The 13,687-nt window shown below is 65.5% G+C and overlaps 1 protein-coding gene across 1 annotated transcript in view; it reads right to left on the bottom strand.

The window, feature by feature from the left end:
* Positions 1-13,687, bottom strand: part of ZC3H3 (zinc finger CCCH-type containing 3) — an 85,229-nt gene that overhangs the window by 17,503 nt on the left and 54,039 nt on the right. The window contains 5 exon segments of the mRNA XM_077758249.1: positions 726-857; positions 2,739-2,808; positions 2,899-3,057; positions 3,141-3,183; positions 7,881-8,068. Coding sequence (XP_077614375.1) covers positions 726-857; positions 2,739-2,808; positions 2,899-3,057; positions 3,141-3,183; positions 7,881-8,068 — 592 coding nt within the window.

Genomic DNA, 13,687 nt, shown 5'->3' with positions numbered 1-13,687 from the left:
CAATAATCACGCACAGCCTCCGTGGGGTCCTGCCACCGCACCCCAGCCCACCTGGCCCTGGTCTGAGCCGCTCCCAGCGGGGCCTCTCCGCCAAGGCTCTGAGCCGCCTTCAAGGTGACCTGCCAGCTGTGGCGGGTCAGGTCCCCAGGTCTGCCAGCCGGGCCGGCCTGGGCCCCGGCCTTGAGGCAGGAGGGAGAGGACGCAGGGAAGGAAGGGGCACGGCCGCGTGCTCCCTTTGCCCCGCCCACCCTGCTGCCCTGCCCGCTGGGGGTCCCTGGGAAGCCCCAGCTCCGGTCCCCCCAGTCCAGACTACAGGTCCCAGTGCTGGCCAGGAGGCTCCCTCTTGGGGGACCAGGGCCTGAAGAGACCAGTCCTGGGGTTCCCGGCCCAGGGCACCGCTGCCGCGGCAGGCCCACGCCGCAGGCACAAGCAGGGGCCACAGAGCAACCCCCCCCCGGAGAGCGGGCCGGAGCTGGGGTGCTCAGCTGCCGGGAAGCCCCAGCACAGCGGCCTCTCACCCACAGGTGAGGGCAGCAGGCGGCGGCAACGTGCCCGTGAGCAGCTGGCTAAGTAGTCGCCAGTCGGCAGGTGTTCCTTGTGACCCCATCCCCTGATTCCCCCCACACCACCCTGGGCTTACGTAAACTCCAGGAAAGGCACTGAGGAGCATGGCTGGCCCACCTCTGGGGGCTGGGGACTGCCCACCACCCACCCGTGCCCCTCACCTTCGCGCCCAGTGGGCAGTAGCCTTTGAGAAAGTCCGTGCAGACCTCCGCCTTCCGAGACACGTAGACGTGGCTGTACGGACAGTTGCTGTTGCTGCAAATCCCCTTCAGAAAGTACGAGCACACGGGCATCTGTGGGGGCGAAGGCGTGGGGGGTGAGGACCCGCAGGCCCCATCTGCTGGGTACGACCACAGCCCCTGTCCAGCACCCCCCTCCCTCCGTCAGGCACCTGCCCCTGTCTACAGGTAAGGCAGCTGAGCCTGAAGGACCCCTTGGGGCTCCACGGCCAGGCATGAGCTGTGCGGGGACTGTGGCCAGAGACCCACACCCTCAAGGGAGAAACGGATATGCAGTGCTGGCCAGCGCCTGAGGCCCTGCTGGGGTGGGGGTGGGGGCTGCCAACCCCAAAGGCAGACAGACCCCTGGCTTCCCCAGGAGGCAAGGCCACCCAGGCAGCATACGGTGAAGACATCCAGGCAGGGCTGGCCCCGGATGTGCTGTCACCTGAGCCCATCACCTGCTCTGAGATGGGCCCGGGTTCCAGGTAGCGGGGTGCAGTGGGATAGGCCAAGAGGGGTTGGTGTCTGAAAGACCAGGGGCTGGAGGGTAAGGGGGACACAGCACGGGGACTCCAGGTACAGCAATGGCCTACAGGGCCTGGAAGCTCAGATTTCCCAGCTGCCTGGGCACCTGGTGGCGTCTGTGGGCTGCAGGCCTGGCCACACCCAGGGAAGCCCGGGGATGGGCTCCAGGGAGGCAGGCAGGCGCCCTGGAGCAGCCTGGGCTGTGCTGACCTCAGGCTGGCGCTGTGCAGGCCTGGCAGGGGGGCCTGGCTCCAGCAGCAGGTGGGCCCAGGGGGGACCCGGGGCGGGAGCGGGGCATGGAGCAGGCCAAATGAGCAGAGCTGTATAGCCCAGCAGTCCCTGGCCCCAGGCTGGGAGGGAGAGAGGCAGCCCACTTTCTCCGGGGCCCCTCTGGGGGCAACCTGCTGGGCTGTCTGGTCACCCGCTGGGGGTCGCCCCCCTCGCCAGGCCTGCTGGCCCTGGCGGGGGTGGGGGGCTCTCTCTGGGAGCTCTCCTCTCGTCTGTCAGACCTGCCCCACACGAACCCCACCGCAGCCCCCAGCGGGTCTCCACCTCGGCACAGAGCTCCGGCCAGCCTGCCAGGGGCGCCACACGGGAGCCTCGGTTGGGGCAGAGGGGAGGCCAGCGAGGGAATGAGGGAGAAAGCGAAGAAACAAAGGGTGATTTAACGTGCAAGAGTTTATTTTTAATTGTCTTTTAACTGCAGCACACGGGGGAGAAGGGCCGGCCCGTTCGGGGCTGGCAGTGGTGCGGCTGCAGACAATTCCCTTAATGTGGCTTTTGATATAGAGCCCAAATTAGCTCTAATAAAAAGGGATAATAAAGCCAACTCTTACAGCAAACGGAGCCCCTCCTAGCTGTCAGCACGGCCGTTACCGAGAGGAAGCTGCATCCTCATTTCAATTAACCTTGTTTGCACCCGCCACGTCCACACAAATAACAATAACATTAATTCAGGGCGCCAGCGCGGGCGCCCACATCAGACAGCTCGGAACGTGCACCAGCTTCGGAGCCGGAGCTAATGAACCTGAAACTCGACGTGAATTTCCAAATTGCTCACAACAGAGTTTCGAAGCTCTATTAGGGAGAAAAATGCTGATTCTCTCCAAGTTCCTCAAGAGGAAAAGCTGTTGTAGCGGCAGCAGCCTCCACCCGCCCCCGCCTCTCCTAACCCCGCTGCGGCCCCAGAGCAGGGGGCCGTGTGTGGGGGTCCCCCGTGCTTGACAAGGCCGAGGCCCAGCAGCGCACCCTCCTGCCCTCCTGGGCCCTTCCGGCACAGCCCGCCTCAGCCTGCTGCCTGGCGCCCACCCTGGGGCCGGACCCCAGCCTGGGGGCCGCAGCTCCTGGGCCCGTGGCAGGGGTGGCCACACAGCCGGCTCCGGAGCCGAGAACCGCCACGCAGTGCCCGCGGGGGAGGGGGAGGCTCACCTTCTCCTTGGACACGTGGTGGGAGAAGGGGCACGTCCCGTCTGTCTTCTTGCACGTGCCCCGGAGAAACCTGTGCGGATGCAGAGTACAGGCTCAGAGGGGCAGGCGCGGCCGGGGCAGGGACCCCTGCGCCCCCGCGGCCCTCGCCCCAGAGGCCCACCTGGTGCACACGGCCACCTTGTCGGGGTCGTGGATGTAGGGGCAGCGCTCGCCACGGTTGCATCTGCCGAAGCGGTTGTAGTACATGCAGTACTCCTGCTGCTTCCGCCGCCGCTGCCTCGCCTGCCGGACGACGGCCAAGCTTCGCTGCACGGCCCGGCTGTGGGCAGGGGCGGCGGTGCGTGAGCCCCCGGGGGCCCTCGCCCCCGCCCTGTGAGCCCCATAAAACCCCAAGGGACGTACCTGGCCAGGGAGCGGCTGCAGCTGCTGGGAGGGTCCACCCGGCCTGTGGGGAACAAGGTGGGGTCACCCAGGCCCGCGGGCCCCCCTCTCTCCCGCCCCCCACTGGCCTGCGGGATGCAGCGCCCCCGCCCCGGCCCGCTCTCGGCGCAGGCACTGCTGACCCCCAACGGACACTGCCTGCCCCTCAGGACACTGTGCGACCGACACCCACGCCGTGCAGGGGAGCGGCCTGTACAAGGACCATATCTGGCAGCACAGCTCTAGGCTGCTGGCCTGCGGCCTCGCCTCAAGGCACGTGGTCCCAGGAAAGCCTAGGTGCGGGGCGCCTCCCTGCCACCTTCCTCTGCCTGGAGCAGGGCCCGGGGATAGGGGACCTGAGTGGGGTCCAGGAACGCCGCCTGGCCACTAATGATTTTTATGTATTTAAAGGGTTAAATAAAAATATACTGGTGAGTATAGAGCCACAAAGCCTGACGTCCTCACTCCCAGGGTGTGGCGATCCGGGCCTACACAGGCCAAGCACATCTGGCCCATGAGGGCCACGGCGGGGGCCTACTCCCCAAAACCATAAGCACAAAGACCAATCAAGTCCTCCCTGAGGTCATGGACTATGGTCCAAAGGGGAGCTGGCTCATGAAGTAAACAGTGGTGACGAGAAAGGAGCAGGTGACGGTGCTCACAACCAGGGTGGCAGGGGACGAGGGGCAGGAGTGCAGACTAACACACAGCCCCCTGCTTCCCTTTTGGGGACAAGGTCCCCACCCGCCCGGCCCACGACCGCTCAGATGTCCCTCAAATACACATATGAGCCTTCCCAGACCAGATTCCATTTCCCACAGGCAGCTGCTGAAACGGATCCGGTGGTGAGAGGCAGAAGTGACATCACTCAGAAATTCTAGGGACCTGAGGCAGTGACAAAGCATTCCAGGCTTAAAAAGGGATGTCCCCAAGCTGCCTGGCCCTGAGCCGCCTCATCAGAGGTGCAGGGGAGGCCTGGGCATGTGGCCCTCAGCCACCCGGAAGGACTTCCCTGGGCCTCCCCGGACGACTCGCGCCAGGACCCGCTCAGCTCAGTCGTCTCCCGAGTTCCAGACCTGGTCACACAAGCATTCTGACACCATGTGCAGCCCCCAGGCTGAACTGCCAGGCACCCCCTTCCACATCTAGCCTGCTGCCAAGCCCTAACTGCTCCGCCGACACGCCACGCGGGCACTCCACGTGGACACACCATGCACCCTCTCCGTGCCGCTGTCCCCTGGCCAGTGTCAGCCCCTCTCTGAGCCTCCGTCTCCTCAAGCTGGAGAGGTGTGGCTCTGGGGCTGAGCAGTGAGACCCCTGATGAGAAGGAAGTGCTGTGCACGGAGGCCCATGTGGCTGGCGGAGATAGGAGTGGGGTGGAGAGGAGCTGGGCAGCCCCAGGCCACAACGGAGTCCTGGTTCCCAGCTGGGGACACCAATCCTAGGGTACACACTAGAGGCCGGTCCAGGTGGCACGTGGTCCCCTTACACCTGCCAGCCACAGAGACGACGCAGTGCAATCTGATAGCTGCTGGTGAGCGTGGCTTCCCGGGCTGTCACCCAGGCTGCCGGTGCCGCTGTGGCGCCATCTGCTCCTGCCAGGGACCACTGTCAACATGTGTCTGCCTGTCAGGCCTGGTGTCTGAGGGTGCAGGGCGGGGCAGGGACAGGTTTACTCCCCTCCCCGCGGTTTGCTCTTTAAAAAAATGCCAGTGTGGGGCTCACAGTGGGAGGCACGTTCAAACCCTGAGCAGCGCTAAAACATGCACATAAAGTAGCTGCTGGGAAAGGGGCCGCGAGGTGCCGAGCGCGCGACACAGTTCAGCTGAAAACCCTCGGCAGCCCAGCAGCCGTGGAGCAAGCGGCGCCCAGCCTTCCCGAGAGNCCCCGCCAGGCAGCGCCTCACCCTTCAAGGGCCGGGGAGCCGGAGCGGGGCGTGAGCGGGAGGTTCTGGGGTGCGAGGGAGCCGCTGCACTGCACAGCCTGCTTCCGCAGCCCCACGGCGCCCTGGCCGTTCCGGGAAATCACGGCCCTCGGCAGAGGGAGCCCCAGAAAGAGGCATCTGGAAGGGACGCAGGCAACAGGGTGGGGCCTTGGGAGCGTGGCTCCCGCCCTCTCTTGCGCCCTCTGGTGTCACTCTGTGTGACTTCTCAGCACACAGGGCGGGGTCAGCAGGTCAAGGATGACGGGATGACCTGCCCAGGGCTATGCGGTGGCCGAAAAGGGGCAGGGAGCCTACCACAAGTCGGCCTCACTCGGGCTGCCGCGGGCCGGCCCCGCAGCCTAGGCTGGTGAGGTGGCTCCGGCAGACACCCTCGGGGCTTCTGCTCCCCGGCAGGGCCCAGCAGGCTCCTGGGTCCGAGACATATGCCAGGCTTGGCAGGGCACGAGCCACAGCGAACGGCCCGGTGCGCCCAGGTCCCGGGGCTGGGTCCTTCTGGTGGGGTGGGCAGGCCTGAGACCCGGGAGGGAAGTCCATGGTCACCAGGTTCAGGAGGAGGAGGGTGCCCTCCCCTTCCACATGGCTCGGGGACCCCAACCAGGGGCCAGGACTGTCCCAGAGAGGCCCAGCAGCCAGGAGAAGCCAGAGTCAGGAGGGGAGGAGGGCTCTACTTTTCTGCCGAAGTCAGAGTTCTGCTGACAGGAAAGGAGAGAATTTATTTCTTTAATTATTATTCGTCTAAGCAGGCTGCTGGCCAGTGGGCACTCCTGAGGCAGCCTACCTTCCCCACGTTAAGGGGTCGGGGGGCCTGGCAGCCAGAGGTGGCGGGGTGGGGGGGTCCTTGGTGGGCTCTGGCGTCAGCTCTGCCTCACACCTGGGACAAGCAGCCCAAAAAGGTCTGCGTTCCAAATTCCACCTCCTGCCCCTCCTGGGACCCGCCTATGCCTGGAGGCTTCTGTTCTCTCCTCATGGCCTGAGGCCAGGAGGCCAGGACCCTGGGCGCAGCGCAGCGGGGCTATAACTCCTTCGCACTCTGCGTCCCGGGGAGAGTGGGTGCCGTGCGGGACAGCACCTGCAGGGGAGTGGGCTTGGCGAGGCGTCCTCCACAGCCAGCTGTCTGCTCAGGCGTGGTGCAGCCTATGCCAGGGAGGGGGGAGTGCCCCGCAGCCCCTTCCACCACCCCAAGGTGGCAATGGCAGTGGCCCAGGGTCTGCCAGGAGCTCTGGCTCCCCTCTTCGTTCCCTCCCTCAGCAGCGGACATGTGGTTCAGATCCGCCTCTTCCTCTCCACCTCCAGGTGCCTCTCCTCCCACCCTGAGGGGCCCCACCCCAAAGGCCCATCCAGCCCACCTGAGGTCAGGGTCCACGTGGAACGGCCCACACGCAGCCTCAGGCACATGGGCAATAGGGTCCCGGTGAGGGCCATAGTGGCCCCAAACCACAATCCACATCTGGGTCCCTGCTGTGGACAGTATGAATGCCAGGACGGCCAATGATATGTGGCCAGGCCGGGGAGGGGTCCCTCATGCCTGGTGTGAACAAGCAGGCCCCGCCATCGCCGGGCTGACAGGAGGTGGGGGTGCGGAGGAAGCATCAGCAGAACAGGCCCCATCGCTCAGGACCAGCCAGGAAATCACTCTGCGGAGGGGCTGCCCAGCAGCGCTCTGTGGCTCCGTCCATCCCACACAGCAGCCTGGCTAGCAACAGCCCTGGGAAGGACCGACAGCTGCCTGTGGGACCTCACAGACCACAAGCACGGATGCCAGGGGCCAGCCGGGAGAGGAGGGGGGCTGTCCGCTCACCCTCAGTGGCATGCCCTTGGGGCCCGAGTCCCCGACAGGAGGCCCAGCCAATGCTCTGTACCTGCTCCTCCACTGAGTGAGCAGAGGCCAAGGTGGAAAGGCCCTCAGATCACAGAGCCCAATCCCTTGAGAAAGGAATGGGGAAACCGAGGCACAGAGACCTGGCCTTCGGGCCCCCAGTGCCTCTCCTGGGCAGCCCAGTGCACCTCGCCTGGAAGAAGGCAGCTAGGCACCCATGCCTCACACCCCCTTGCTCCCCCGTACTGGTTCCTGGGGACACAGCCGGGCAGGGCTTCTGGGAAGGGCCCCCAACCTGCAGCTGGCCCCAGGGCCCGCCTCGCCTTGGGGCCGGGCCTCTTGTGGGGGCCGGGGCGGGCGCTGGGAGCAGCTGGGTCTCTGCACGCCCTCCCCTGCCTGTAGCCTCACCCTTTTTTTCTTGACAGAAAAGGATGGGGGTAAATTGGACTGAAACCAAAATATTTTCTAGTTAATTTATATAATAAGCGAATCCAAAGCATTTCCTTCTCCTCGGCCTGTTTCCCCAGGCCGCAGGGGCGGGCGTGGTGGCGGCGGCTGCCTCCAGACACAGCGGGGAGGCATTGCCANGGCGCCGCGGCCCCAGGTGCTCGCCCGCCAGGGCCGTGTTCACCATACCTGGCTCATCTCCTTTGTCCAGGAGCAAAACGTGGAAAATCAGGGCCCACTCGGCCGAGCAAGAGGCAGCGCACGCGGGGGCTCTCCCCAGGGGCCGCGGGGGCTGCCAGGCCTCCCTACCCGTACCCAGGCTGCCCTGGCTACAGGGACGCTGCAAGCACTGAAGGGTAAGAAGAATTCTGGGCCTGGGACGTGGTGCATTTGGGAAGCACTCACACGGATGGGCTCCCTGGGGGCAGCAGGCCCGCCGGCCTCTGGTCACAGGCGAGCGGCAGCGGCCGCCGGGCCCAAAGGCTGCCCAGCCCCCACCTCTGAGGAGCCTCACCTGTGCGCACGAGGGGCCTGGTGGCGCCGTCGCCGCCAGGCCGGCCGGAGGTCTTAGACAGCTTGTTGGCCGACACCCTGTAAAGGACGCCTCCGATGCAGCAGTAGCCTCTGTTCCGCCACCGAGGGGGGCTGGGCTGTGCTCTCCCACCCCCGGCTGCGGGGCGCAGGCGATTCAGCACCAGAGACCTTCAGAGACAGAGAAATGCCCGGTCAGTCCAGCCCCACGTGCCTGTAGTCTGTCACCCACCCTCCCTGACCCCAGTAGCCAGGCGGGAAGGGCACAGGTAGGGGACAAGTCTCCCCCTCCAACATGTACACCGCTGGACGTGACTGTCCAGGCCCTGGCTTTCTGACAGGGTCTCTTGAGGGAGTCCTACCACAAGGGAAGGCTCCTGGGGTCCACACCAAGGCTGGTGGCCGTCACCACTGCCCGGGAACATCTTCCCCCAGATGCTGCTGCAGCGCACGCCACCCTGGCCTTCGGGACAGCAGATGCCCGGGGGCCAGCGGGCTCCAGCTAGTGCTGCCCCTCCCGTCTGTCCACCACGGGAGAGCCCTCCCGTCCAGCATCGAGACCCTCACAGACCCCCACGCAGGCAGGCTGTTTGCAGGAAAGACTGGAGATGCGGGACAGGGTCTAGACAGCCTGGGGGACTCACCGAGAGCGGGCAGGGAAGGCAGACCTGGGCCTGGATGGCACTGGTGGCCGCCAGCCCACTCCCTCCCTCCACACTCTCTTCCCACAGGGTGCTGGGTCCTGGGCCCTGTCCTGCCAGACACCGGCACCCCCTGGGGAAGCCAAGGGCAGAGTGGGCTGGGAGGAGGCCCTGGACGCCCCCACTTAGAGAGACACCCCCCTGCAGATGCCACAGCCGCGGTGGGCAGCAGCCAGAGGCCCCCAGGCTGTTCTGGCCCACCTGCTCCCCCCCACCCTAGGTGTCACACAGGCGGGCTGCCACCCAAGTGAGGGGAGGAGGGCCTCCCCCCCAAGCCCCCGCACGGAGACTGGCCAGCTTCATGACTCCAGAAGGGCGTGGGGCCTTTCCCCCTCAGGACACATTTCAGCAGCAATTTGTTTATGCAAATTGACCTTAATTCCATATTAGCTCAGACTCTGCTCATAATGTTATTACCACCGAGCATCCGCACTGCGCCCCGCTGGCAAATCTGGGGCTGTGAGTGCCGGCGCCCCCGGCAGCAGGACAGGGCGTGAGGACAGTCCCCGCTGCGGATGCCACCACCAGCAGCGGGCACCTGGCACCTTCCCTTGGGGTTCCCCAACGTCCTCACGCCGCTCACCCCATGGCCCCGCAGCCCACTTTCTGGTGAGGGCAGGGCAGGCCTTGGGGGCTCCGAGCTCGTGGGCGGGCGGAGGGGACGGCGGCACCAAGGCCAGGGCCTGAGCAGCTCTGCTCTCGGGCACGGATGCCACCCTCACCACGTGGCCCCGCGGCTCCCTGGGTCTCTCTGCAACTTGGGGTGATTCTTGCCAGTGCAAAGCCTCTGAGGACACGTGAGACGAATGCTGTGTGCAAGCGAGCTGAGCTCAGGACACCCACAGCCTCCGTGTAAGGCCAGGCCCGGCAGGGAGCGCCGAGGACACCACAGCCTGATGGCACTTAACCCAGTTTCCCTTAATTAAAATTCAAGCTCATAGACATCAATCTTGGGAAAAAGTCCTGCCAAGGGGCCCTGGCCGGCCTGGCTTGTGCCGTGCGTGCCCTCCAGGCCCAGCCGTCCCTGCACAGGGCACATCTCGGCAGGAAGAGGGCACAGAGGGTGGGTGTCCTGTGGGGGAGCAGACAGACCTCCAGGCTTTCCTCAGACCCTGGCCCAGCCCTACCCCCCTGGTCTCGACGTGTCCAGTGAGCACCTGCCTTGTCCCCCTGGCTGGCTCCGAGGCCGGGCTGAGGCATGATGCGGGTGAGGCCGGGCAGGGGTGTCCTGTGAGCTCGGAGGCGGCTCTGGACCCTCCGCAGGCGCTGTTGTGTTCGTTGTCCATGGGGCACAGCTTGGCCCGAGCCCTAACCCCACCACTGAGAGCTGAGCCCAGGGCAGGTGGCCACCACAGGGGGCTCAGCTGGAGGCCAATGCGCCTCCCGACAGCCCTGGCTCCCAGCCCCACGGTGCCCCGAATCCTCAGCGGTCTCACCACCGACAAGGCAGCTGCCCTTTCAGATGCCCACTTGGGCGAGGGGCAGCTGGGAGCCTCCACTCTGCAGCGCTGGTGGGTGAGTGCGCTGGCAGGAAGCCCAGCCCGTGCCCGCGGCACACTCATCCCTCAGGGCCAGGCCCCAGATGGCCCAGCGGGCGCTGCGGCGAGGTAGCGCAGCTGCGGCTACAGGAATAAGGACACCGCTCTCAGCTGCCTCCTCCCTGGGGGCACAGACCCTCCTCTCCTGCGCCGCCACCCTACCCACACCCCATCCACACCACAGGATGCCACAAAACATGAGGGTCATGTGGGCAAGCAGACGTGCACCCCACCTCCCTACCTGGGCCCAGCATCTCAGGACCACCCCCCCACCTCCCGCCGGATGCCCCAGAAACCCAGCCCTTTGAAAGGTGAGGAAGCTCACCTGAGGGCATGTGCCCCTGGCCGAGGCCAGACAGGGACAGCCAACCACTCCTCGGGGCAGCCACACAGGTGAAGCAACAGAAAGAAGTGGCCAGGCCCAGACCTGCAGAGGTGGAGGCTGGCAGGCTCTCGGTTCAGAAGAACCTAGAAGCTTCAGGATAAGACTGTGTTCCGGCCCTGAGGGTGGGCCCATCCAGGCCCATCCCACAGCTCTGTGCGCAGAAGAGCCTCAAACTGGGGATTAACAGCTCCCCCTGAGAGCAGGGCCCAGGGATGCCCTCCTGGGTCCCTGGCGAGGCAGTAGGTAGGGCCAGACCCACACAACACCTTCCTTGGGAGAAGAGCTTCTCATGGTTTGTTTTCTTGGCTAGAAGGCAGATCTCACACGCTGCCGATTCTTCCCACACTCTCTCTCCCGGACCAACATGACTGAGAGAGCTGTCCCCTCCCCCCCCAAAACCCCCTGCCCCTGGGTCTGAATGGCAACTACAGGACTGTCATGGGCCACCTGGGTGGGGGGGGGGTGTCCGGCAGCTCTTGCCTTACGCCCTGGCTCAGTGTGGATGGTCTACGCACAGCCGGGCGCATGGCCCGGGGTTCAGGGCTGCCCCCGGCCAACAGTCCCGGGGCCCGCAGTCTCCAGGGGCACAGGCAGGGGCCCCATGGTGCCCCAGGGCTGTTGGGAGGAGGTGGACGCAGCCACAGGACCCGGGGAGGGCTGGCCTGGGCTACGAAGGACCCACCTGCCTGCACACAGTGCGCCCAGCCCGCAGCTGCACGGGACCCCCTCGGCCCTTCCCTCACCCCCGCTGGCTGCACTCGCTGACTTGGGACCTGTGGCCAGGCAGGCACCAGGTGGGCAGGGGGCTGCCACGTAGCTTTTCAGTGCCGTGGGTGTCACGGCTCTCCAGTAAATTGTTACCCTAATGGAGAGAACAGCCTTTGGAAACCAAGTGTATTGAGAAGAGGGATAAAATTAATGAGATAATAGCGGGGCCAAGGACCCGGAGAACGCGCCTGCCCTCGCGGCAAGGGCCCTGTAATTCCTTTTCTACAACAGGAGCCTCAGATCTAAAGGCTTCTCCCATCCGTCCGGCAGGCCCACGCCGCCAGGAAATTTCATTAACGCTGGAAAATAGGAAAGGTATTAAGCGTGGATAATGAAGGCCAGGGAGGGAACCGTGCCTTAAGATAGTCCTCTTTCTCGCCTTTGTAATGGGAGGCATGAACTTTCCCTTCAAATCCATTTCTAATCCATTTGAAATACTACAGCAAATTATCTTTCCTTCAGCCCGAAAGCGGCCAGCCAATTTACTCCGAATAGAAGTGACAATGCCCCAGGATTTATCACCATAACCTTGACTACACCAGGGTGAGGGCTGGGCCCCCTCGCCCCCCCGGGGGGGCACGGAAGAACGGGTGGGGGGAGATAACATTTTAAATGAAAAGCAGTGGTAATGGGGAGACAGACACACACACCACAAAAGTAGGTTTGAAAAGAAAAGCTGTCCACGTGTCTGCTGCCTGGGGAGCAGCGGGCAAGTTCCAGCCTGGGGCCGCGGAGGCCAGCAAGGTGCTCGGCCAGGGGTGGGGGCGCCCGAGAGGAGAGGACCTCAGGGTCCGGGGCAAGCCTGAGGGACGCTCTCCGCACCGTGCTCCCTGCTCGCCCAGTGTGCCGGCCCCGGACACCCCCACCCCTACCCTCTGGGCTCCTCCTGTGCCCACTGTCCACAGCAGGCGCACGCAGGCCCCAGCACTGTGCATGCGGTGCCCGTCAGCTGGCTCTGCTGAGACGCGCCCCCTCACGGCGTCGGCGGGGGCACAGCCCAGCGCACACGTGACGAGGGACAGGCAAACAGGCTCCCAGCGCGTGCGCACAAGCACCCTCCCGAGGCCCCACCGTGGGCGCTCCGCTCAGGGCACACCCAGGCCCGAGGACGCATCGTGAAGGCCAGAGTGCAGTCCCCTCCTGAGCAGGGGCTGACTCGGGTGCAAGCGGATGAAGGGCAGGGGAGGTGGTCCCAACCTCTGAGAAGGCCTGGGCAGGGCAGGGTCCAAAGTAGGGGCCGCCTTACCAGGCCCCACAGCACCTTCCAACAAACACCGCCTCAGGCGTCCCCACTCAGCCCCCACTCGGGCCTCCGGCAGTCGTCACGTCTTCCCCAGGGAAAGCGCACACCACAGCCCACATGGGCCCCAGACTCGGGGACAGGGTCAGGCCAAGGAGTGGCACAAAGGCTGGGTGCAGATCCGTGTGCAGAGCCGGAGGCCTGGGTGGAGAGTCACCGGTGGTGGGGAGCATTGTCGGACACATGGAGGCGGTTTGGCTGGCGGGCTCTTCCCACCTCCCTCAGCGAGGGCTCCTGGGGTCAGGAAGGCCCCACAGCCTGCTCCCCACCGTCCGCACAGACCCCTTCCCTCCCTGGGGACCCTCACCCGGCCAGCGACCACCGTCACCAAGGGACCCTGCCTCAGCTGAGCCGACCCCTCTCTCGCCCCCAGATGCAGGCTGGGTCCCCACCCTGACGTACGGCTCCCCGGTGGGGCCCCTGGACCCCACGCCCCCAGCTGTTTTGAAAACAGCATGTTTGATCAAGTTCTCCACTAGCCTGCTGCAGTGCCCCTGTCTCCTCGTGGGGAAGTCTGTCAGGGGCCCCCACGCCAGCCAGGACCCCAGACACACTGGACACCTCTGCTTTCTGGAAGGCACTGTGGCCCCTCCTTGCATAGGGCTCCAGGCCTACTCTCCGGGTCATCCCTGAGAACAAGCTCAGAGGTCAGGACCTCAGGGAGCCTGCCCCATCCCCCACAGCCTGCTGTCACGCCCTCCCCCAGAGTGCACTGTCACAGCTTGGCACCCCTGACCTGGGCACACGGACCCCAGCGCGGGGTGGGGGTACTGCCTGGGGTCCCCTGCGTTGACGTCCTCTTTGGGCCTGGTTCAGGTGAGAGACGGGCAGGGAGAACGGGCATCAGGGGCTCCTGTAAGCAAAGGGGCCCGAAGGCACAGGCGGTGCTGCCGTGGGGGCACAGGGGAGTGTGGACCGGAAAGCCTATCGCTGTGCGCATGGGGGGAGGGGTACAGGAGGCCACGGCCACTGTCCGGGGCTGAGCGGGCAGAGCTGGGGGAGGCAGAGGGCCGGGGTCGACGGTGACAACACCTGGGACTGCGCCCCCCGCTGGCAGGGGCAGGGGTGGCGGGCGGCCCGGGGACCCAGGCCCACAGG

The sequence above is a fragment of the Crocuta crocuta genome, unplaced genomic scaffold (genome assembly GCF_008692635.1).
Source record: "Crocuta crocuta isolate KB4526 unplaced genomic scaffold, BGI_CrCroc_1.0 scaffold327, whole genome shotgun sequence".
Taxonomy (NCBI): Eukaryota; Metazoa; Chordata; class Mammalia; order Carnivora; family Hyaenidae; genus Crocuta; species Crocuta crocuta.
The sequence above is the reverse complement of the archived record's forward strand: the minus strand, read 5'-3'. Positions and strand labels throughout refer to the sequence as shown.